Source organism: Lytechinus pictus, chromosome 3 (genome assembly GCF_037042905.1).
Source record: "Lytechinus pictus isolate F3 Inbred chromosome 3, Lp3.0, whole genome shotgun sequence".
In the NCBI taxonomy this organism is placed as follows: Eukaryota; Metazoa; Echinodermata; class Echinoidea; order Temnopleuroida; family Toxopneustidae; genus Lytechinus; species Lytechinus pictus.
Window position 1 is genome coordinate 24,937,262 of NC_087247.1, and position 23,837 is coordinate 24,961,098.

The 23,837-nt window shown below is 35.4% G+C and overlaps 1 protein-coding gene across 1 annotated transcript; it reads right to left on the reverse strand.

Annotated features, from left to right (window-relative positions):
- Positions 1-1,144: 1,144 nt before the first annotated feature.
- On the reverse strand, positions 1,145-16,156 carry LOC129255757 (uncharacterized). The gene is made up of 3 exons (XM_064095933.1): positions 16,048-16,156; positions 6,506-6,838; positions 1,145-3,729 (listed from the first exon to the last, which is right to left on the reverse strand). Exons 1-3 carry the CDS (start codon positions 16,154-16,156, stop codon positions 3,548-3,550), a joined length of 624 nt encoding a protein of 207 aa, XP_063952003.1. The 3' UTR covers positions 1,145-3,547.
- Positions 16,157-23,837: the final 7,681 nt, after the last annotated feature.

Sequence of the window (23,837 nt, forward strand, 5' to 3'; positions counted from 1 at the left end):
GCTTCCATAAAGAAAGGCTGCAATTAAACAGGCTATAATTTATATTGTTTACTACTAATGATGGAAACCACTTGATCATCACCAAATAAGAAAGGGTGGTTTATCATAAAATTTGCACAGTAATAGCATAAAATTTGGATTCAAGTCAAATCTAAATCAAATTTTCAAACAGAATGCAATATCAGAATTACTTGCAAGGAGGGTGGTCAATAATTTGACAAAAATAAAAAAATATCCTAAAGCCCCTTTTAAGTAGACAAAAGAAGTACTATTCTTAGCACAAAATACATCAATTGACTAATGGACCTCCAAAATCAAATTTAGAGTTCTTGATTTAAGGTACCAAGTTATGGCTATTTCATGAGTATGCTTTAAAAAAAATTAAAAAAAACAGTATGTACTTCAATGTGCACTTGCCACGCGTCACAGCAGATGGTCAACAGATTTTTTCTTTTTAAAAATCAGTATGAAGTCTTGAATGTCTTCCCCAACTTCTCACCCCCCCCCCCTCCATTCCCATATGTGGTTTTCTTTCCCCTCTCTCACTCCTTGGACCAATGTTAGGTCACATTAAACAAGATACCTAGAGGTATTTACAGTGCCTTCCTCCTTCATCTGTCCTGAGACATTTGTAAACCTAGGAAGTCCAATTCATTAATTATCTGCTATTACCCTAAGTCTTGGAAATGTCAAATGCTCCCTGCACTTCCAAGCTCTCTTGAACTTTTCATAAATTAACTTCAGCTTCTGTATGCCAAGTACCCTGTAATGAATCTTAATGAAATCAGTGTAGCAGTTGTAGACAAAACAGAGGTTTGGAGGATTTTCATTAAAGATGAGCACTGTTAAATCAGAAGTGCATATGTCGCCGATATTTATCAAAACATCATGCACAACACAAAATAACAAAATTGTCTCTTGAATTATCTTTATGTAATATAAAATGCTTCCAAAGCTGCCCCCTCCAACTCCTTTGGAAGTACATGTACATGTAAACAAGTTGTTAAGTCACAATTCACTTTGCAAGAAAAAAAAAAGAGATTTGATTGATATTATGAAGTGATTCAAACCACTTTGATAAGCTATATTCAGATAATACTACTTCAGAATGTATTGTTTTCTTTTTGTTCACTTTTTTCCTTTGCATTTTAATGGAAAATATATATCTGAGTATCATTTCAATGTATATCTCCATGTTTTGTGGTAAACAAGTCCATGTACATTATATTTCCATAAACAAGGAGAGAGCCGTACCCTCCAAAAACAACATGCCAATTCATCACCACTTAATGCAGGAAAAACATATGGAAATGAACTAAGAAATTGAATTTCCTGGAATCTGATGGAAGCAAGGAACGCTCCCTCAGAGTTCAGTATGTTCACTAAAAATAAAACATACAATACAAGGCATAACAGACAAAAGACAGAAAGGCTATCTGTGTATACTATGTGTACTTGGGACAAAATCAAGTGTTGCATGCCCTATGTAAGATGACCCCCTCCATCTCTAGGCATCTTGGGGCAGTAATTCTGTCAAAACATGTAGCGGGGGATCACTATCAGAGAGAATGCCGCTTCACCGAGTTGCCAATTTGCTTGTTGTGATTCGGCACACAGCGATATGCCAAGTTACCACTTGTGACAGAGCGACTATCTGGTTCATGGATTCTATTTCTGGGGCAAGAGATTAAACAGGATTTATAGCCAAAGATTAACATTTTGTATTCAGTGTAAAAGTATTTTGCCAAGCTAATCTTGTTGAGAATCAATTTCCACATGAACAATAATACACTGCATCATACACCCACTCAAGAGTCAAGACCCTCTTTCAACTTTGTATTGATAATAAAATACACATCAACAATTAAATAAGATAATTGGATAATAACATAATAAGATAATTGTAACTGGCACAAAACTGTGTGCACTGAATCTAGCTTCTCAATCTTACTTTAACGGCTATTCTTTTTGTGGCCTACAGATGGCAGTGTTCAATTTTTCCTTCTCTGATACACTGCAAAAAAGCAAAAATTGTCACTCATCTCTGGGACCTGGAAATTTCGATATGGAAAATGTTGTTTAGAGCTAGTTCTAACTGTGAGGGCAGTATGGAAGTATTACATGGTCATAATTGGGCACATGAGAGTAATTCAACCGCGCGCAAAGCATGCCGGACAGGCGTAAGTAAAGATCACATGACTTTATTGATTATAATAATTCATTAAAAATAGACAAAATGTTTGAATATCAAAATATAAATGATAGAGACAATGTCATGTTCATAGTCTTTCATAATTAAGGCCTTTGGGGAGGCTAGACTGCATTTTTGTATTTCATTTTAATTATTATTATCCACAATGCAGTTCGGGTTTTTCTGGCAATGAACTGACCGAAATTATGGTTAGTCTTATTTCAGGCCATTTAAGTTTTGATTGAGCTGGGCAAGTACCCGATTAACATATCTAGTTTTAATGTACTGTTGTGACTAATGTCAGTGAATTAAAGCAAAATCTATCGGATTGATTTTTGATTTGGGGGTCTGTAATACTCATGAGCCCAAAAGCAGAAATTGTCACTCATCTCTGGGACCTGGAAATTTTAATATGGAAAATGTTGTGTACACACTGAGCTAGATCTTAACTGTGATGGCAGTATGGAAGTATTACATGGTCACGATTGAGGCTGAAGAGCAATTAACAAGCAAATGCCTGACGACATGGACTGTGTCTTTTGATGACTTATGGTACTTTAGTATGCAGCTTTCAAGATTCAAGTTAACTATAATTTTTTTTGAATGATTGATTACAATACACACAGATTGTGGTTTACTTTACATTTACACTGTTCCCGTTATTTTGTTATAATAGAGACAACATCAATACCACCACCACAACCATGATGATAACATGATCATCATTATCAACAATCATCTTCAGAAGCATCATCATTATCATCACCACCAATGCCACCTCTACCATCATCATCATCATCATTACCACCATCACCAGCAACATCAGTCATCACCACCTCCCAAATCATCATACTCCTTCCTTATCATCTCCAATGAAATCATTAATATCACCACCATCATCAAATCAATATACCTGTCAACAGGAGGCACTAAACACGGAGCTCACTTCACTTGTTCCTGTACTCTTTTGAACTAGTTCAAAACCAAGTTGTTGCACTGATGCCCTTTGGTAAGGCATAACTACAGGAAAGAACTTCTGGTAATCTTTTCTCTGCTGGTAGGTAGCCTTGAGGATTCATGATAGTATATCCATCAATTCCCCCATATAAACCGACCAAATTTTAACTGGTGTCGCAAATACAAACATAACGCTAGTATACACAATAGCATGATCAACAAAAATGAAATACACTTGTATTAACAATGAATTTGAATTCACAAAATGACAGATCAACAAAATTGGTATCCATATACCAAAATTGTACCTTGTCTAAATATGGGTAAGTATATTTGACTTTGCCCCATCACAAATTTGGCATCAATGCCGAATTGATCCCCTACTCATCTCTTTTGTCCCTATTTTTTTTTTTGCAAACACAAACATGTACTTACCGTATTAGCAAGCTCCAGAAAGTTGGCCCCTCCGCCAGCTGCGGTGGCGCTATCCATCAGCTTCTGTAGGAACGTACCTGGTTCAGGACTGAGATCGCGAGCACCAGAATCCCGCTCCCAACTGTCCCTGGCTGTAGAAGATGCTCCTGTAACGGTCAAACATAACTTAGATAATCATTTTAATCATGTGGATATAACGATGATATAAGAGGATTCTTAATGTACATTTCAAGAAACGACTCCAATTATTTGAGGTGTAAATTTCATTAAGTGGAAAGAAAACAAAATCACATTGGGTGCACGAAAGAAACAATAAATATGGCAGAATCTATTCCAGCAGCATCTTTAGCTTATTTCTAGCAATAGTATACCAAAAAAAATGCTTACAGAAAAAGAAGAACAAGTCAGATTCTGTGATAGAAAATCGGTTTACAAGTATCACGACACTTCCTCGACCAAACTAACCCACTTTTGGAAAACTCTTTATTTTCATAATAAATAGAAATTTAGACATACCTCTCATACTTCATGAGTATTGGCTCTGACATATTATACCTGTCTCTGTGTGATAGATATTTGTTTTCCCCCATGGGGTATTCTCGACTTCTAGGATCATTCACATATTGAATGAGAAGTTAAACCACATCATTTTTTATCATAACAGCACATCAGCAAAGTATGAACAGCTAGGACAAAATATATATTATTAGAATACATATCTTCATTACAAAACCTACTTTAAAGGAATACTCCGGGCTGAAGATATTTTCATCTAAATAAATAGAGTAAAATTCACAGGGCAAAATGCTGACAATTTTATTAAAATCGGATAACACGTAACAAAGCTCTTGAATTTTAGCAATATTTTGTGAAAACAGTTATATGCACGTCTTTGTGAATATTCACTAGGTGGGCTGATGATGTCACATCCCCAATTTCCTTTTTCTTATGTTATTACATGAAATCATAATCATTTTTTCATACATGTGTAAATGATGTGTCTCCATTATGATGAAATAACTTGCAGCAATAAATATCTAATGTACATAATCAGTTGTCAATCCAATTGTTTCAGTTCTTGGTAGAAAAATTTTGAATAAACCTAATTTCATATAATAAAATACAAAATAACACGTGGGAATATGACATCATCAGCCCACCTAATAACTGATAATAACTTTCTTATTTGTTATCTGATTTAGATCAAATTTTCAGCATATTGCTCAGTGAATTTTACTCTATTTATTGAGATATAAATATCTTCAGCCAGAAGTATCCCTTTAAGGAATACAGATTAACAAGGAAAAGAAATGTTTCGTTAATGGCCAAAAAAATATGGTGTTTACAGTTTTATGGAATACTCTTCCAAATGATCTTTCAAATGTTAAAAAACACTGCACATGTAAAGTTCATGAATATATTACTTTTCAAATGTGAAGTTTAAATTGATAGAAGGCAACATGAACATTACATGGCATTCAGACAAGAATATCTTTGACTGTTTTTGGTTGAATACTGGGCTTGAAAATTTTTCAGGGCATTCTATTCACAACATTCTAATTTCTTAAACAGCATGGGATCATTTGATGAGAAAAGGTTTTAAACCTACATTAAGCCTTGTGGGAGGTTGGAAAATTGCATGCAGAGGTAAATTATACCTGGCAATGTGACACAAATGACAGTAGTTGCCTTCTATTGACTCTTGTTCAATTTAGTGATTTCTTATAGAAATGTCTAAACAAGTATTTGGAATTCATAGGAATTAATTTCTTTCAGACCTTCTTGGTTTAGGTATAACTACAAAATGTGCGTGCAAGCAATTTTTTAAACATGATGAGAGAAACAAGAGGATAGTTTAGCCACATTTGGGGTTTTACTAATCACGTTTCCTTGCTGATTTTAAGATTTAGATATCTGAGGAGAAGAAAGTTCTGCAAGTATACATCCAAGGAAGGTCAAGGACCTCTATATATGCTAGTTCTTTTGAGACATCGCAGGTTTAATGATGCTCTGTTTGTATGCATATGAGTTACATGTACACAAGCTGTGTGTTGCAAATCCAAGTGGCACACTTAATTTGCTGGTTCTGGGCTGGTTTACCAAACTGACACACATCAGCACTTTAAAAAAGACTACATTATATAAAATCCTTCGTGGAGTGTTGTTTCGGGGAAAAGAACAGACAAAAGTTTGAGATTAAGCTTGAATCTCATTAGCTTTCCATTGTTTTTTTAAAGCTTTAACATACCTAACATTGGGGCTACTGACATACTTGATAAAATATAATATAACATTTAAATAATGGGTAATGCGACAGCGGCAAAATCAGGGCCCGGGTTGGGGGGCACCCAGTATATAATGCATAGTGGGTATGTGCCGCAGAGGGGACCCCCATTTTTACACTTAAATTTCCGTTCCAAAGCATAGCATTTTCTTCCTATCGAGAAAAAAGAAGAAAGAAACCCGCTCCAAAGCTTCGCATATCTTCTGTTACGCCATTCCGGCCGTATTGATCTGCTACAATGAGCTGCAATTTTGGTGAAAAGCGGCCGCAGAGCGCTGTCCGACCATCGCCTCTGCGCTAGCGCACCCGGCGCCCGTGCCGCCGGGCTAGCTGCATGCACGTTCCATGTGATGCATACGCACTCACACGCAGGCGACCCGTTCCAAGGACCCCCGTTTTCACAAACATTTGTAGTTCCGAAGCCCGTTCCGAGGACCCTCCTTTTTACAATAAGCCCGCTCCAAGGCCCCCGTTTTTTGTCTCGCCCGCGGCACATACCTACTACTTTTTTGGCGGAGTACCCCCCCCCCCCCCCAGAATCAGGGAACCATTTTAAGTTTCCCTTCAGGTATTTAGATGCTACACGCACAGGTAATGAATGTCTTGACACACCTGAGATTCCTTCAAACAAACCTCACCTAAACTATTATCACTGCTAGCTGGCCAAGAACCTAAATGACCACTTCGTGGAAGACTGGAATTACTGCCCATCTTTGGAGAGCCCGCCCTCTGTAGTCTGTCTTGGTACACTCCGTCAGCACTTCCTCTGCGGAGGTCTGGCTGCCTCGAACCTTCCGTCACCGACCTGATCTCTCCCCGTAGCTTTCGCTGGCAACGTAAGAACTCTTCAAAAGAGATTCGGCCATGACGGTCAGCCCCAAGCTGTACCATAAGATCATGCACGCTGTCCTCCATATTCAGCTCACGGCACATCAAGTATATGTCCTGTCTGTAGAGCAAATACAGAAAATCTCATGAGGTGAAGAACGTATGAATACAAATTCAAAATACATAAGACATGGAGGTACATGTATAGTGTACCTCCGTGTTTGGCAAACATAAAGCTTATCTACAAATGAGAACCTGAAAACACATTTCTTTTGAGTTATCGAAAATTCAAAATATTTCCACCTCCTTATTTCACGTACATTGTTAAATGGATTAGTTTAGGCTCACATCAGTCATCCCTATTTTATAATTTTTCAACCATCAAGAAGAAATGAGTTAAATACCAGAATTTGACTGCTCTAAACTTAAACATCAATCCAATCCACTGAGTATTTGGTAAAGCACCTTTTCATTGTGGTTAGAAAGAGCTTCAAAATTTGCTCAGAGAGAAATAAAAATGTACAGTTTTTCCTTGAATAATTTTGCTGTAATAAAGAGCACAAAGTGATTTCAACTAATATCTTCATACTACTTCTATGTCCGAGTCTTTCTTTTCTTTATTGTGATTGTAAAGTGATGCTATCAATAAATAGATATGATCCGAATGAAAATTATCTACGAATTGATATTCTAAGTTGTCAGTTATACATTTTCTTGTAGACTCATTCATGTGGACTGATTTTCTTTACACAATAAATGGGGATATATCTCTGTGCAATGTTTTGTTTACTCTTCATCACAACATCAGAGTCGCAAGTTATTAACCCCTCATGAAACTCTACTAGTGTGTTATTTTTGGAATAGGTTGATTTGAACTGACGATTGGTTGATACGAAGAGAAGAAAGCAGGTCATGGAGGTAGTCAGATGTCACATAACTTCTATGATCCCAAGTACGTGATGACAAAGGCATACCAAGACAAACTATTTCCCTACAGACCTTCCTTTGTTGACATTGAAGCCTAACATTCAATTATGCAGACTTTTAAAAGATACTGTAGTGTGACAGTGATGGAATTGTGACTTTATGGACTATACAAATTTCACACATTTCCCCTACCTTTTCATAGTAATTGGCATTTGTATATTTGCACGAGATCACAGACATTTTCATTTTCCTTTTTTTTCAATTCATTGATGATTCTACACACTGTTTGATAATTCCCAAAAATTATTTTTATATCTTTTTTTTTATGGAATTCTTTTAAACCTTCATACAGTGTATTGTTTTAATATTCCATTCAAAAATAAAATTTTGAAGCAAAAAAGAATGTTTTAAAAGTATCTGTTCTATTAGGTTTAATGAATTGCGGTATTCAGGCATTACACTTATTTCATCCAAATTCACAATATGTTATTCAAAAGGGTATTTTACTGAGAAATTCTCTGTTCTTCCCAGTTTCTGCAATTATTTTCACCACTTCACAGAAAACTGGGGATACTTATTCCCACTCTGACTGTATGGGTGATATATTCAAGCAAATGATCCATGCATGCCTAAAGATATTATGGCAGATGGGTAACGGATTCATGCCCATGTACATATTTGGTAGCAGAGATGCTCACTGAATTACCATGGAAACACACCACTCGTTGTCTGTCGGTGAGAGTTTGATGTGGTATTAGTCATCTCGGATTACAAGAAGCCGGGTATCATCAATTATACCGGGGTATTTACAAATCCTAGCGAGGGAGGAGAATATATGCTATGCAGATGATCCTTTAAGTTATGAATATTTCATTTACCAGCATGTTGTATATTTTTCATTTTTTTTCATTCATTTCATTCATTTCGTTTATTTCCATTTTCAACAATTACAGTTTATTTTGTACATTTTAACATATAAATAACAAAACATATTTCAAGTATTCCTGTACAAAAATTATATTCAAGATTATTACATATCAGGTTGGAAATGGAGGAGGCTGCTAAAAAGCGGAGCTTGTAGAGTGCAGCCTCCTAATAAATATTCTTGTAGTTGCATAACATATAAAAATCAAAATAACAACTAGAGCATGAACCAGTTAAATTAAAAGGAAATAGGGGAAATTAAAATAGAAAAGGAAATAAGAAAAAGAGAGATTAAAGGTCTCCAGAATCCAGCCCCAGCACTCACAGACGGACCTCGTTGATCGACAGGAAAACGAAAGAGATGTAAAAGCGTACGTGACATGATAATCACGTTTGATTTTTTAAAAAAATACAAGAGTTTGAGTGATGAAGAGTTAAATTCAATGGTTATCTTGGAGAAATTTTTTGAACTTATATTTGAAAGAATTAAGGCTTGGTGATTCTTTGATGTTTTTATTAATAGTTCCCCAGAGTCTAGGGCCTTCAAAAGTAAAAATAGATTTTGCAAGGATGGTCCGGGGTAGTGGTAAATGGAATTCATCTGATTGACGTGTGGGATATTTGTGAAGAGTTTTGTTTTTGTTAAATGAAGAATTAAATATGAATGGTAACATATTATTGTTTAACTGATACATGAATTGACCTAAGTTATATTGGTACAGTGTTTTTATTTTTAGAATGTTGTTGTTAAAAAACAACTCATCTGTGTGAGATCTCCATTTAATGTCACATCCAATGGCTAGGACCAGAAAGTTTAATACAGAAATTGCTTCTTCATACTTAAAGAAAATACTTTATGATCAGAGCAAATATATTATGATTTCATGTACTGGATCAAGAAATTACGAGTTACTTTGTTGGGGTGTCTCATTTCATGCAGACTGTGTGATGTTAATTTATTCATTATCATGTCTATTGTCCAGTACATAAAAAAAGTAACCCAGATAAAGAAAGTGTCAATTGCAAAGAAATTATGAATGTATAAAAAGGGAAAGTACTGAACAGGGATTTCCACTAAATGCTAAAAAAAAACCCTCAGTCTAGAATGAAGACTTTTTGATACACAAGGCATAAGTGATTTTGTGTCTCGCCCAATTATGAAAATAACCAGAAATATTATGATTTGCGGGGGGGGGGGGGGGGGGGCATGCAACAGAATTGTATCAAAACTTCATTGTGAAATGACTGGGATGGAATAACACTTGTCATAAGAGTCTTGCCCATAAACTTTAATGTTGACCTCAAAATGAACTTTGACCAAACCATGTGACCTCCGAACACAATAACATGCAGGTCTCCTAAATACATCTTCAATCCAAGTTTGGGTGAAAAGTGACTTGCGGTTGCGGAGTTAGGTGTCATTTAGATCTTTGCATGTAAACTTTAACGTTGACCTGAAAATGACCTTTGACCTTACCATGTGACCTCCGACTGCAGCATAACATGCAGGACCCCCAAGTCCATCAACCATCCAAGTTTGGTTGAAAAGTGACTTACTGTTGCGGAGTAAGGTGTTATAAGAGTCTTGCATGTAAACTTTAACGTTGACCTGAAAATGACCTTTGACCTTACCATGTGACCTCTGACTGCAGCATAACATGCAGGTCCCCCAAGTCCATCTACCATCCAAGTTTGGTTGAAAAGTGACTTACAGTTGCGGAGTTAGGTGTCATTTAGATCTTTGCATGTAAACTTTAACGTTGACCTGAAAATGACCTTTGACCTTACCATGTGACCTCAGACTGCAGCATAACATGCAGGTCCCCCTAGTCCATCTACCATCCAAGTTTGGTTGAAAAGTGACTTACGGTTGCGGAGTTATGTGTCATAAGGTTTGTGACGGACGGACGACAGACGACGGATGGACGACATTTGGATCCCTAAGTCTCGCCTTCTCCTCCGGTGGGCGAGACAAAAATACTAGAATACTGGCACTAAAAGCCAATCTAGATATTCTAGATTTATAAAGAAAATACATGGTAAATAATTCCAATCAATTCAGAAATATTTGTTTTAAAAATGGATAGATGGGCCTGAATACTTGTGAAGCTATCATGTCTTTACATGTATATACAAATGTACTTCAAGTCCTTAGATTTCAAACCTGATTTGACATAGGCCTACATGTATCACAATACCACAAACCTCTAAACTTAGATCTTAAAATTAAATTGAATGTGTGTAAACATGCATACATGTACATTCATCCCCATATGTACTTATTCTGTTTTTGTATAAATTTGATTATTTATTTGATTTGATTTATTGATTTCCGTTTCAAAATTGTACATAATATGATAATATGTATTAGCAAAAGATAAAGATACAAGTGTAATATGTTATATGAAATATAAATGCTTAGTTTCAAACAAAAATTGTAGGGATTGAATAAAAAAACTTTCTTCAATTATATGAATTTGAGTATCCAATTGTCACTGGAGTAAAAACAAACATGGTTGATAACAACAAGGTTCATGCAGCATTAAATCCTCCAATGTCAAATACAATGATAATTGTACACAAAGGGTATGGCAGATGGCTAGCCTCTGAGCTGTGATCCCTTGACTATCTCACACACATTCTATTGACTCTGGGTGTTTGAGTTTGAGATGCTAATTTCCTCCCAGACAGCACCCTGGTCAGATGAGGACAGAACAAACAATTACTCCTCAATCTCCATGGTGACCATACTCTATTTGACGAGCTTATCCACACAATAGGGATCAGAATCAATAATATCCCATTTATTTTTCACTTAGACACAATTTTCTTGTCCTTAGTTTAGTGGAAACCACTATTAACGCTGTCCAAGCCTACCAATGAGCATATAGGCCTGTAAACTGTATACTACAGATTTTTTGTCCAGTATGATTTATAAGGGTAAAGAATATTTTATTCCACATCCTATAATTTTGTTCTTTCCCTGCAGTTTAAAACAAATATGGAAAAGTGACAATGGTAATTTCATGGAAATTTAGCACGGTCATATAAGATGCCTCATCAGCTCCATTAAATAAGGGAAATTCCCCTGATAAATAAATAAAGAATTTCTTTATTACATTTTAAGTTGTAATTTATGAGATTCTTCCTCGGGAGCTTCCTCTGGAACTATCACTTCAACCCCTCACCAACTCAGTCCTTCCCTCTCCCCCTTTCTTCCCTCTTTTTTCTCCTTCCCTCCTTCTTTCAGCTCTCCCTTCCCTCAAGCTCTATCTGTGACCGTTACCAAACAAACTCTATATACCGTCTTTGAGTAGGATGACAAACAGCTGTGCTATGTCTGTTTCAAAAATAGATTTCTTGTTTATTTGCACAGATGTCTTCATACATGTCATCTTAACATGATACCATGACGCCATTGCCTCATATCTTCCAGACTTGATCAAGAATCGGGCACTAATGGGTGACAACAAATGTAAAAGACAAACTCTACTTATTGCTTTTATACAAGCGTTTGATAGAAATTGAAAAAATGACTATGCAGTTTATGATGTAGGCTTAAAAATAAAAATACACCGATGATAAAACTTTACTCAAGTTTATGTAGGGGGGGGGGCTTGATTGAATCGTCATACACACTGACAACCAGAAAAATATATAAAAAAGATAGCTTTTTCTGTCAATCTATCCCTGCCTGTTACACAAAAGCAGGACCTGGAGCCAGCTTCACACCCCTATTACACAAAAGTCATGTAATCTACATGTAGGATGAAAGATGCGAATCTGTATACAAAAATTTATCTAGGCCGACTTTTTTTACAAGCTGATAATACAGAAAAAAGAATCCAGTACAATTTTTGTTTTAATACCTCTGTCACATTTGCTCAACGGCAGCTCTACGACAGCCGTACGGCGAGTGGAAAACAGCCATTTTATTCATTTTTACTCAAAATACCTAATGTAGCTGGTACAAAAATGTTAAAACTGCTGTTTTCGACTCGCCATAGAGCAAGTTGTTTTAACTTTTACACAATTGTTTAAACTTTGTTTGAAATTCTTCAAATGTTTTCAACATCTTGTTAAAAAATAAACAACTTGTTTCAAACTTTTAACAATTGATGTTAGAGTGACAGGCTTAAATAACCTGCTTGAAATTTTAAACAGCGTATTTACAGTGTATTTTAATAGTCTTTATAAATCACAAAAGACTGAAAATGAATTTTGAAATATTTAGGGCTTCATGCTAAGAAAAAACATGCAAATATCAAAATGCACTACATGTACGTACCTTCATCATGTGGAGATATTTCAATATTCTACATACCGGTATTTAACTGCAGACTATCTCAATCTTCATGGAAAAAAAATATCAAAACTACCCTTATAAACCATTCTCTATTCATTCAGAAATGATCCCATAAACTAGCTATCATCATTAGTCATCTCTCCATTCCAAAATCCATCCCGCACACCTCATTACATCTCATTTATCTACAAACAACTCAGACACCTCTCTACTATTAATTGACTCAAGGGGTGAAAGAGAGAGTGAAATTATTTTTGCCACCAGAGTCTCCCCCGCTGGCGACAAGTTCAAATATTAGGTTGCTGCAATGCAAGAAGAAGAGATCAAAGGATGCCTTGGATTTTATAGATGAGCATGCCCATAGTTTGACAATCAGCTCGCCTGGTGTAATTATGATGGTGCAAGTCCCTCACACCTTGTGTAATAGATGAGACATAGCAGAGTCCTTTGTCCGGGCTTTTATCATCCCAATTTAGATGCACAGGAGAGAATAGAGAATCCAACTTCGTTTTGCAGTTAATAGAGTCCATACATAAAGTTCTCTATAAGCTAACATACATAGTATTGTCTAATTGATACAGTATGAATTTAATATTCACCATTTAAAGGGGAAGTCCACCCTAATGTCAAGTTTGGTTTGAAATAAAAAAAAAGGCAAAATATACTGATGAAGCTTTAGTGAAAATCCACCAAAGAATAACAGAGATCTGAATTTTTAGATTTTCAATCATGCAAGCAGCTTCCATGTCTTGATATACATCCGATGAAATGCAATTTTCTCATGACTTATTTCACCTGTGCATTCAATGTATCACATCCAACATTACAGCACTTGTATAAATAAAAGTTCAAGCATTATTCTATGTGAAACAAGTTTTAGTCGTAATAAACCATTAATCAATCTGAATTTGTGGAATTTACACAACATGTATACAGCGTAGTCAGGCTGCTTGCATGTATATGATGAAAACAACCTTACAGTGTCATGAATCATTTGACTTCACTGCTTTCCCTCAATCTTATTCATAAAATTACTTTGATATACAGTAAACTTATTATTTCGTATGAAACTTGTATTTTTCGTTATTAAAGAATGACATTACTTATGATAATTTTGTAACTGTATGTGTCATAGATGAAAATAGAAATAAATAAATGAAATGAAAGGAAATTCTGTCTGAATCTAGCATCCAACTGAAGATTTGTATGACCAACCAAAGACAGTTGTTTTATTTAAAGGGGGAAAGTCAACATAAATATTGTTCATACACAAGTACAGAGGAAAAAGAGCAAGTTGGAAATAATATTTGAGTTGTGCATCAACTTTTGTGCAATGATGAATCTAATTGGGATCAGAACTGTTTTCAGGGGAATTCCCATGAAACTGCCACTGGCCATTAATGATAAAGTATTAATTTTATTGCAATTTGGAAGCTGTTGATAACCTTACGTCAGTATCTACACAGGTGCAAAATTGTATAAATTGTATAATACATAATTTTGTCTACAAATATTATTGCTAAATCAGCTGTTTACCTAGATGCAGTTGGTTCAAAGATATGCAATATTTAATGTACGTTTTTAGGTAACATGTAATGTTTTCCATGTTATCTGGTAATCTTGATTCTATTTCTGTGTATGAATGAGCCCAAATACTGTGTTCCTCAGAAGAACAACAATGAATGAATGGCTCATCTGATTGACAGGCAGATTTTTGAAGGCCATATTGACAATAAGAACAAGATATTCAATAGGTGTGGTGAAGAATCTGAAGAAAAGCAAAAAATTTGTTTGGAAAATCAACTGTCAGTGAGGTGTGCAATTCTCACCTTTATTGTAAATCTAATATTTGTATTTCAAATATTTATGCAATAGGCCTTAGCCTCAAGTTGCTTTCTGTCTAATACAAAATATGAGTACTTGTGTATAATTCAGGCCATTTGGTTCTTGAAAAATAAACTTCTGCGGTAATCTTATCAAAATCATGTAGTCAATGTTCTTTTGACCCCAAACTATAATGGAGAATGACACTATCCCCATACTTCTTTCTTCATTCAAACAGGATTGTATGCCATTAAATAAACTATAACGATTTCTGGGTCTACTTCTTCATTGTACTTTCATCTTTATTTTTGTTTCTCCTCATTATACTTCCAACATCCTAAAGGTACTCTTCTAAATCTCATGATTGAAGTAAAACAGTGCACCTAACATTGCATCTGTACTGTATGTACATGAACATGTATGTAGAAAATATTCAAGACAATTAAACAAAACAATCACACTTCATTTCTTTCCTTTCAAGAGCTTACATAAAACAGTCAGTCGGCAGGTCCCCAAAAAGTAGTTTTTTTTATCCCAGTGAAATTCATGACTAGAAAGGTTTTGCATATATATTTGATAAGCTGGGTGCAGACCAAAACACCTCTTTTAATTCGGTCATTGCTGCTCTAAATACATATCATTGTAAAGAAGAAGAATCATTCTTTCAGGTCATGTGTTTAAATTTATTCAAACATTTTTGTGATATAGGTGAAACTTTTGATCTAAAACATGCTACAAACGTCCCTTATCCAATTTAATCTTGAATACTTGACAGGAGCGTGATTGACGACCTCCTTTAAAAATACAATCTATTTATAACCAGTAATGGTAAAGCCCTCTGATGGGCCTAGAAGCAGACATGACTGGGGGGTCATATCAGGTCATCACAAGCACATTGGGTTACTCTGCTGACACAGATGAGGTGGAACAGAAGATGGATGGGTATTGGGATGGAAGATATAGGCTAGGGCATTTTTCTTTTTTTACCACCTGAAAAAGAGAAAGATTTACAGGGATCATTTTCAATTGATCATGGATTTGATGTTTTACTTCATGTACCCTCATCTCCGCAGATGGTGTAGTCACAGCTTACATGTCGGCTTACAACTACATGTATGATGTAGATATGTGTGTGTTCATGCATTCTGGGGACCATAGGCTTTGACAAATCAGTGTAATGAAATTCTCTCAATCAATTTAATCAATTGTTTGTGAATATGTTAAATTTTTATTGTTTTTTTTTTCATTCAGCAGTACAAATAATAAAACATAAAAACCAAAACCTCACACACTAACTAATGCAGAACATGCAGGTATACACTTGGTCTTGGGTAATTTGCCAATTCGTCTACTGCCAACTCGTCCACTCACCACATGGTCTACTTTCATTTAGACAAGTGCTATTCCATCCATCAACAATTCGTCTAACAACCACTTGGTCCATTAACCATTTAGTCCAATCATTTCGTCTTATCACCATTTTGTCTCTTAACCAGTTGGTCTAATATCCATTTCATTTTCATTCATTTTGCACAATTCAACACTTAGTCCAATTAGACCAAATGGTATATGGACTAAATGGCTACTGGACCAACTGTATATAAGGCGGAATTGCATTAGACTAAATGAGAGTAGAACATGTGGTGAGTGGACATGACAGCAGACGAGTTGGCAATTGGACGAATTGGCATTAGACGAATTGGAAATACTGTACACCTACTTGTACGTGTATTGCTCTGGATTAAACTTTTTGAAGTACTTTGAAGTTTTTGGTACTCTTAATTTTTTTATTGCTTTGGTTTATAGTATAATCATTATTTCATTGTCAAGTGTACATGTAGGTTAGTCAGTGGTGAAAATTTGTTTGGCTTGTTGATGCAATTATGAAATCGACCTGAACAACAAAAAGTCTGAGATTTTCACACTTCTTACTATTGATTTTTGCTCAGTAAGCTAACATTATAAATCTAGCGAGACTTGACAGAATGGTCGCTTATACGAAGGTTTCACAATGGGAACAAAAGAGGTGTAATCTATACTCTCCTTCTCACACACAAATCAGCATTCCTATTGTCCTGAGTACATGCATTCACTGTGCACTGCATAATGTTCCCACCAGACACATTAATAGAGTCATGTAAAGGATGGTAGCCTACATGTACACCCTATGAACAATTTTCAGCTCTACTAAAAAAAATTAATAAGTATTTGTATTGCAATATGCAATGATTTTTTTAATGAGGCCGGTTGCTGTCATGTATTTTAACTGCAGGAATAGAATAAATTCTAGAAAATACCATTAAATTTCCTACATGTACATTTACTCTGAAATGACTGGAACAACTCGCACATTAATACCTTACACCCTTGTCATGATCACTAAAATTTCTTTCATGTCACAAATTTTGTACTAGTACACATGTACATGTATGGAGTGCATTTGAGAAATCTCATTCCTACCAATTCACCATACAATTGCCACCCTATTTATCGCCATGGAAGATAAAAATAACTTCAGATTAAAAAATATCAATATGCTGTTGAACTATGCATCTGTAGTCAGCTCCCAACATTAAAAATTTAAGATCATGATAAGATAATGATTTCATCAAATTGTGAATTACAGTGGTTTTCTAATGTTCCCTAAATTTTCTGAATCAATCTCAAATTCTCAATCGAGCAATAAAATGTGGAATCAACAGTATTTGTTTTTGACAATGCAAATTTTCAGTTTGGTTCAGAAGACAACACTTGTGAGCACTGAGCACTGAACAGCTTGCAAGTCATGTTAGACACCATTCTCACTACCGTCCTAAAACTAGTTTAGTGGACACTAGTTTAACGTGTAATGAAAATGGTCGAAGCGGTCTTAGAAGTGATCTTCCAAACCGGTTCAGAAAACCACCTCGCAATGTAGGTTTGAAGACTACTTTGCCTTGTTAAAGTGTTTAAGTGATTTGTGATGACAGTCTGTTGTGATTCTCCCAAAATTGCGCAAATAATGCAGCGCTATACCTTCTTTTACTGCATTGATTTAAGTACAGAAAAAGTTATATAAAAAATTACCGCAAATTATGCTGGCGCAAATATTCACTAATGAATGATACGCGCCGTATAAGCTAAAACAACAACAACAACCGGTTTTAGCATAAGTGAGGACATAACCATTCTTCAGAAAGCTACTCCACACACTCTATGTGGAATGCGGTTTCAAATTTCGTGCGAAACATGTCACCCCACTGAGAATGTTCCCATAGCACCAAGCACCGATTTACGTGAAGTGGTTTTGAAAACCATTTTCGGGTGATTAAATGGGAAAGCTAGCAAAGCGATCTTCCAAAGTGGTTTCCTGAACCGGTTTCCAGTAAACCAGTTTTAGAAAATATAATGAGAACGGTGTCTACATGTCATAATTCAATTGATAGAATTCCATAAGACAATTACTGATATAATGTGATGTTTCTCTCATGTTTCATGTTTGAAGAAATATGTGACTTTGACTATGTTGTAATGGTGCATTGACATTATTGTCAGTTGGTACACAATTCTTCTCAGACTACTATAGCATTACTAACTTTGACAGGAGGGGACATTCCCCCTTGAGAGTACAACAGGGGCACATTGTTATCTCTACTAATAATGATTGGTATGTGGCTTCTACTAACATCTATTAACACCAATTACTGAATAAGAATTCCAGTGTCATCCTCTTGTCTGACCATGGACCTACATGTACTAGTAGGTCCATGGTCTCTCCATTTATTTTTTAAACACACATTCATGTACATGTACATATACCGTACATAGTAATTTATGTAAAGTTGCTTAAACATGTACAGGCCTATTTTAAATGCCTTCATTATTATGGAAGGTAAAAATATAGGCCTAGGCCTAGGACTACTTGTTTCATCAATTCCATCCAAATTTATTCAATTAATGGTATTTCATATCAATGCTTGTACATGTAGGCCTACATAAATAGAGGAGAAGTGACCAGTGTATGGTACTGGTACTGGTAGTACTACCAGGGTAGTCCACTGGTTAACACTTTAGAATGTCTTCATAAATCATGAAAGTAAATGCCTAACATAATTCTGAGTGGTTTATAGAGATAAGGCCTATACATGTGATACTAATATAAAACCAGATGAAATTTGTGGTATTAACTCTTGCCCATTACATGTATGGCAGTGTATCCTATTGCAGGACACCTTTACTTCAGTGCTTTAAAAATGACAACTAGAGGAAATACAATCAAGAAAAATTCACATTTGCTATTCCAAATATTATGAAACTTATGAATATGATAAAATTATTTTATATTTACCAACCATTTTCTTTGCATCGCACTTGCCGCATACCCCTCCACGAAAAACAATTATTTTCGTGCGCGACAAATTATATCATGATTCCGGACGCGCGCCGGATGGGTAATGATATCCTTGATATATGATATAAGAACAAATTTTTGTGATTTTTTTCTTATATCATATCATGAGTAAATTCTAAGTTTTTATTTGCTTTTTTATATCGAATCTGAGCAGATGTTGGTAATAAATTCGTGTTTGATAACTTATTTTATTTTTTCTTGTTAGCTGCATGTTCCATGGCACTTTCCAATAATAATATGCTCGCGTTCGTATCGTGACGCTCATCAAGTTCTATCGATGCGCTGCCGATCGACGGCTCTACTCACGGTAAACCTCGCGCACGGGTACCTTGAGAACTAGCCGTCGACGATCACCCACAATACACCACACCTCATCATTCGATCGAAGGAGTGGACGAGATTGAGATTGAAATTCTGAAAATCAGGCCCATATTTCCGTTAGAAAATAAATTATATCAATCGTTAATGCAAAACTATATGTTATATATTTTAAGCATTTTCTGTCATTTAAGAGATAAATAAGGTAAAAGTTAGATTTTTTCGCCTTGTTTTTGCAATCTTGTTGTATGTATTGCTCTGTGAAATTGAATTGCGGAAGTCGTTTTCGAACGCAGTAATCTGCACGTCCGGAATCATAATAGTGTCCGGTAATACAATACGTGACTATTCTCCTATTCTTATTCTCCTTTTTTTTCAAATAAAAATGTAGATTGACATTAAGTTCATTATTCATATCAAACACAACATCGCAGGTCCAGGACATCACTTACAACAACAAATCTGCTCGTGGACTGTTTGTAACGGATACTAAAAACTGTGTTAGGTCAGTGATTCACGCTTCACTAATGAATGTTAATGTTATGGGTTAATATTCCTTCTTGTTGGCTAATACATGTATCTTTTATGGAATTGATGACAACGGCATTTATTAAGTTGAAAATATACCTGAATTGACGATATATAATTTTGACACTATGAAAACAAGAAACTTGACTAAAAAAAATTTTTACTTTGGAAACTTGGCGTGGAGGATTTAATGGCAGCTGGGCCTGAAAAATCTGTTTCTGAGCAGTTGTTTTAAAGGGCTGAAAGTATTTATAGCTTAATAAATAGAGTAGAATTCACTGAGCTAAATGCCGAAAATTTCATCAAAATCGGATAACAAATAACAAAGTTATTGAATTTTAAAGTTTAGCAATATTTTGTGAAAACAGTTGTCATGAATATTCATTAGGTGGGCTGATGTCACATCCCCACTTCACATCCCCACTGAAATTAGGTTTATTTAAATATTTTCCTCCAAGAACTAGAAAAATTTGATTGACAACTGATTTAGTGCATTGGATATTTATTGCTGCAACTTATTTCATTATAGGGGAGACACATTATTCACACAAGTATGAAACAATGAAAAAATTATGATTTTATGTAATAACATAAGAAAACGGAAAGCGGGGATGTGACATCATCAGCCCACCTAATGAATATTCACGACGACTGTTTTCACAAAATATTGCTAAACTTTAAACTTCAATAACTTTATTATTTGTTATCCGATTTTGATGAAATTTTCGGCATTTTGAAGTTAATTCTACTGTCCTCCTAACTTAGGCTTCTTAAAGGGGAAGTTCATCCTGATAAAAAGTTTATTGTAAAAATAGCAGAAAAAATAATAAAAAATATTGCCAAAGGTTTGAGAAAAATCTATCAAAGAATTAAAAAGTTATAGGCCCCCTATTAGAATTTCAATTATTTGATTTGTGACATCATATGCAAGCAGCATTCCTACATAGCGAATGGTAAAAAATCAATGAAATGTCATTTTCTAAGATAATTGAAAATGATTTTTACTATACCATTTGTATATCAATAGAAAAATCATATCACACCCGATTATGAAAAGGAAACAAAAATAAGTCATCAGGACCCATTAAAAAATTAAATTCATGCACTTTATATATTAACATACTCGGCAGTAGACCAAAAGCTTTGGTCTGTCATATTGGTTGTTCTGCTGAACTCCGTTGGCTCCAATCAACAATTACAGAGACCAAAGTTCTAACTCGATATGGGAGTTGCGCGACAGCCGAAGTAAGTCACTGTTTCTTTTCCTTTAAAGTTTATTTTTTCCCCGTTTTGGTGCATTTCAGGCCAAAACGGAATAATAATCTTTATTTTGGTCCAGTTCTTTTTATACATTTCTATGAAATAAAGACAAAAATTGATGAGCACCGTCGGGGGGGGGGGGGGGAGTTTGCATTGTTAACCCCCTAATGGCGACTGCACGATCGCGAGCCGTCTGTGTACAAGGAGAAATTTAAAAAAATTTAAAAATTTAAACTCCTCGAAACAGACGGCTGTCAGCTGTCTAAAGACTAAAGTATAAACTCAACTGGGCAGCTGCTCGTTTACGACGTCTCAAATCCAAAACTTAAAATTGTAATAACTTTCGTAATCTTTAATATACTTTAAAATACTAATTTAGTTAGTCAAGATTATACAAATGCCTCCTGACTATCCTCAATTTCAATTATCTACATTCCCACAAAGCTCAACATCACGTATCACGTACCCATCGATGAAACCATCTCCATCACTGTCGCACGTCTGGAAGAGCCGCCGAAGCTTCTCCTGACTTCCTTCGCTGTCCCCGCACGAAGATTCGCTGCTGTCACTGCTGCTCGTTCTCACCCGGTTCCGAGGCTCCAAGTAGCTGGCACCTTGTAATCCTTTATTTTGATTCATTTTCAAATATTTCCATAGATCACATCAAATAGGATATTCCAGACATCATGATGGTGTAATTTCCCGTAAAATACTGCGGTAATATATAGTGATGAGATTATCATTACCATCCAAAGGCAAACTCGACCCTTCTCTCGCGATCTCTCAACACAGCAATTTTTTCACGTGTTTTATGGACACGGCCATTACAAATAAACAAACAAAACATTAAATTCAACGCCCAAAATAATATTTTATTTTATTATTTTTCATGCATTAAACATTGATAAAGTTTTAAAACTATCTATTTCACTGTAGTTGGTATCATTTGCGTAATATTCTCTTTCAAGTTTGATAATATAGGTAGAGAATTAAACTGCAACCCCCCATTTTCGAATGGAGAGTTCTGTGAAATGGCACCCCCCCCCCCCCCCCCAAGTTTCAAGTGCAATCCGTAAAATTTTGTCTGCCGATATTTCGGGGCATAAGAGTCGTTGATGTAAATTGAAAGGGTGAGGGAGAACCCCGGGTTAGAATCATAAAAGACAATAACCAGGGCTTGTAGATCTACTTATTGTTTGGCATGGTAGCTCATTCTAGTGACAGGCTTCCAATAGTTCCCCTTCACTGAGGCCTACTCCGGGCTGAAAATATGTACTGGTAAATCTATTATAGACTAAAAACTCAAGGAGCAAATGTTTAAAATTATCATCAAAATCTGATAATCATTATTTTCAGCCTGGTATTGAATTTTTAAGTTTAACAATATTTTGTGAATAAATTAATTTTATTTCAGCAAAGTAACATTGGTATATAAAAAAAAGTGGTGCAAGGAGCAAAATGTTAAAATTGTCATCAAAATCTTTTAACGAAGGTATTGAATTTCTAAATTTAAGAATATTTTGTGAAAGAAATGGAAATCATGATACAGTCATAGATTTGTTATTCCTTGTACAAACTTGATGAAATATTCAGTGTTTTGTTCGTCTGATTTACTTTGTATGTCAAATCATATTATTTTTAGCCTAGTGTGCCACTTTAATACTCAGTGAAATAAACTTTATTTCATTAAAGATCCACTTGTGCATTGGGATATAATAGAAATAATATTAAAAAAACGAAAGCTCAAATCACCGTTGATCAAGTGTTATGTTAATTACCATAAGGTTTAGGAAACTCTAACTACAGATTTTTCCCACAAGTCTAAATTTCATTCAAGTTTCATGGGTCTTTCTTCATAGCCCTGGATGACATGGAAAGGAATATATCAGAATCATTTGTAAAATGTCTCTAATGAGACTGGATATATATATCACTGGTGGATCCAGGGGGGGGGGGGGGGCACGGGTGGCCCATGCCCCCCCCCCCCTTTGAGAAGCAAAATTAAAATTTGTAATGTAAAAATGCTGTTAAAACAGAAGTGTGCCCCCCCCCCTTTTGAAAGTGAAGTTTTTTGGGTTTTTTTTACTAGTCAAATTTTCCTGTGAAAAATGTGTCCCCCCTTTTGGAAAATCCTGGATCCGCCCCTGATATATATCACCATTTTTATCGAAGAAAATGCTTCATAACCAGTATCATGTGCCCTTTTTTTATTATATCTGACAATATCCCAAATCCATTAAATGTACATTTTTTTAATTAAATTGCCCCTTCCTCTGGCAGTAAATGCTCCAAATTCATTCCCATTATGTACCTGTCAAACATATCCTCCAGGTATTTGAATGTACCTTTTCCAACTGAAATTAAAATGCATTTTCACTTTTGGTTTTTTAAGTGCCCCTTCACTCCTCATGATATTGTCTTTCTGTATTAACAACCCACCCCCCCCCCTTTACCTCAGTAAGAAGTCCAAAACTAACACTTTCCCTCCTTTTCATTATCCTGTTCTCTGTTAAATTGAGTGGCCTGTATTCTGAAGTCAGGTTTAACATAAGCCATGGTCTAACTCTGTTAGACAAAAACTAAAAAAATCTGTTAAATTGTATATTTCTTATGTTTACCATTTTGTTTCCATTTGCTTCCATAATGAAGAAAAATACTCCAGTTA

What these genes read in the sequence shown, in the direction of transcription:
- LOC129255757 (XM_064095933.1), bottom strand. Translation starts at nt 16,156, where the DNA reads ATGGTGATAAGACGAAATGATTGGACTAAATGGTTAATGGACCAAGTG. An exon ending in AAATGAAAGTAGACCATGTG is followed by an intron (nt 6,839 to 16,047) that starts GTGAGTGGACGA and finishes TCACCTCATGAG; the next exon opens with ATTTTCTGTATTTGCTCTAC. An exon ending in TAGCAGTGATAATAGTTTAG is followed by an intron (nt 3,730 to 6,505) that starts GTGAGGTTTGTT and finishes TGACCGTTACAG; the next exon opens with GAGCATCTTCTACAGCCAGG.